Consider the following 673-nt stretch of genomic DNA (forward strand, 5'->3'; position numbering starts at 1 on the left):
GCAGCAACAGCAACAGCAGCAGTAGCAGCAGCAGCAGCAGCAGCAGCAACAGCAGCAGCAGCAACAACAGCAGCAGCAGCAGCAGCAACAGCAGCAGCAGGAGCAGTAGCAACAGCAGCAGCAGCAGCAGCAGCGACAACAGCAGCAGCAGCAGCAGCCTAAACAAAAAAGTTTTTTCTTTATGTTTCTGTGTTTTCTCCGCAGGGAGCCCCCCATCGCCCCACAGCCAAACGAGCGGCTGCTGGCAGCAGCAGAGAACCAGGCGTTCCGCCCCAGGGGAACGACACAGCGCGGCATCACCTCTCGCATCATGAACGGTCAGCAGCCTGTGTTGTTGCTCCTGCTGCAGCTGCTGCTGCAGCTGCTGCAGCTGCTGCAGTTGCTGCAGTTGCTGCCGCTGCTGCAGGTGCTGCAGCTGCTGCAGTTGCTGCAGTTGCTGCAGCTGCTGCAGTTGCTGTGGTTGAGGACGGGGTTGTCTGTAGACGGGTTAGGATGTTTTGCTGCTGGCGTCTGTATGCACTGCTGCAGCATCAGTTGAACACAACAGCAGCATCGACAGCAGCAGCAGCAGCAGCAGCAGCAGCAAGTCCGTGTATGTGTGTTTGTGTGGGTGCTGCTGCAGGCGAGGCCCTAGACGAGTCTGAGCTGCCAGAGGAGCTGCGGAGACAGCGCG

At 59.3% G+C, this 673-nt stretch overlaps 1 protein-coding gene across 1 annotated transcript in view; it reads left to right on the plus strand.

Annotated features, from left to right (window-relative positions):
• EMH_0033080 (uncharacterized protein) overlaps positions 1 to 673 on the plus strand; it is a gene marked incomplete at both ends in the record, with an annotated part of 8,434 nt that overhangs the window by 3,880 nt on the left and 3,881 nt on the right. The window contains 1 exon segment of the mRNA XM_013494705.1: positions 205 to 317. Within this exon segment, the coding sequence (XP_013350159.1) occupies positions 205 to 317 (113 nt within the window).

Source organism: Eimeria mitis, genomic scaffold, assembly GCF_000499745.2.
Source record: "Eimeria mitis Houghton genomic scaffold, Emh_scaff1258, whole genome shotgun sequence".
In the NCBI taxonomy this organism is placed as follows: Eukaryota; Apicomplexa; class Conoidasida; order Eucoccidiorida; family Eimeriidae; genus Eimeria; species Eimeria mitis.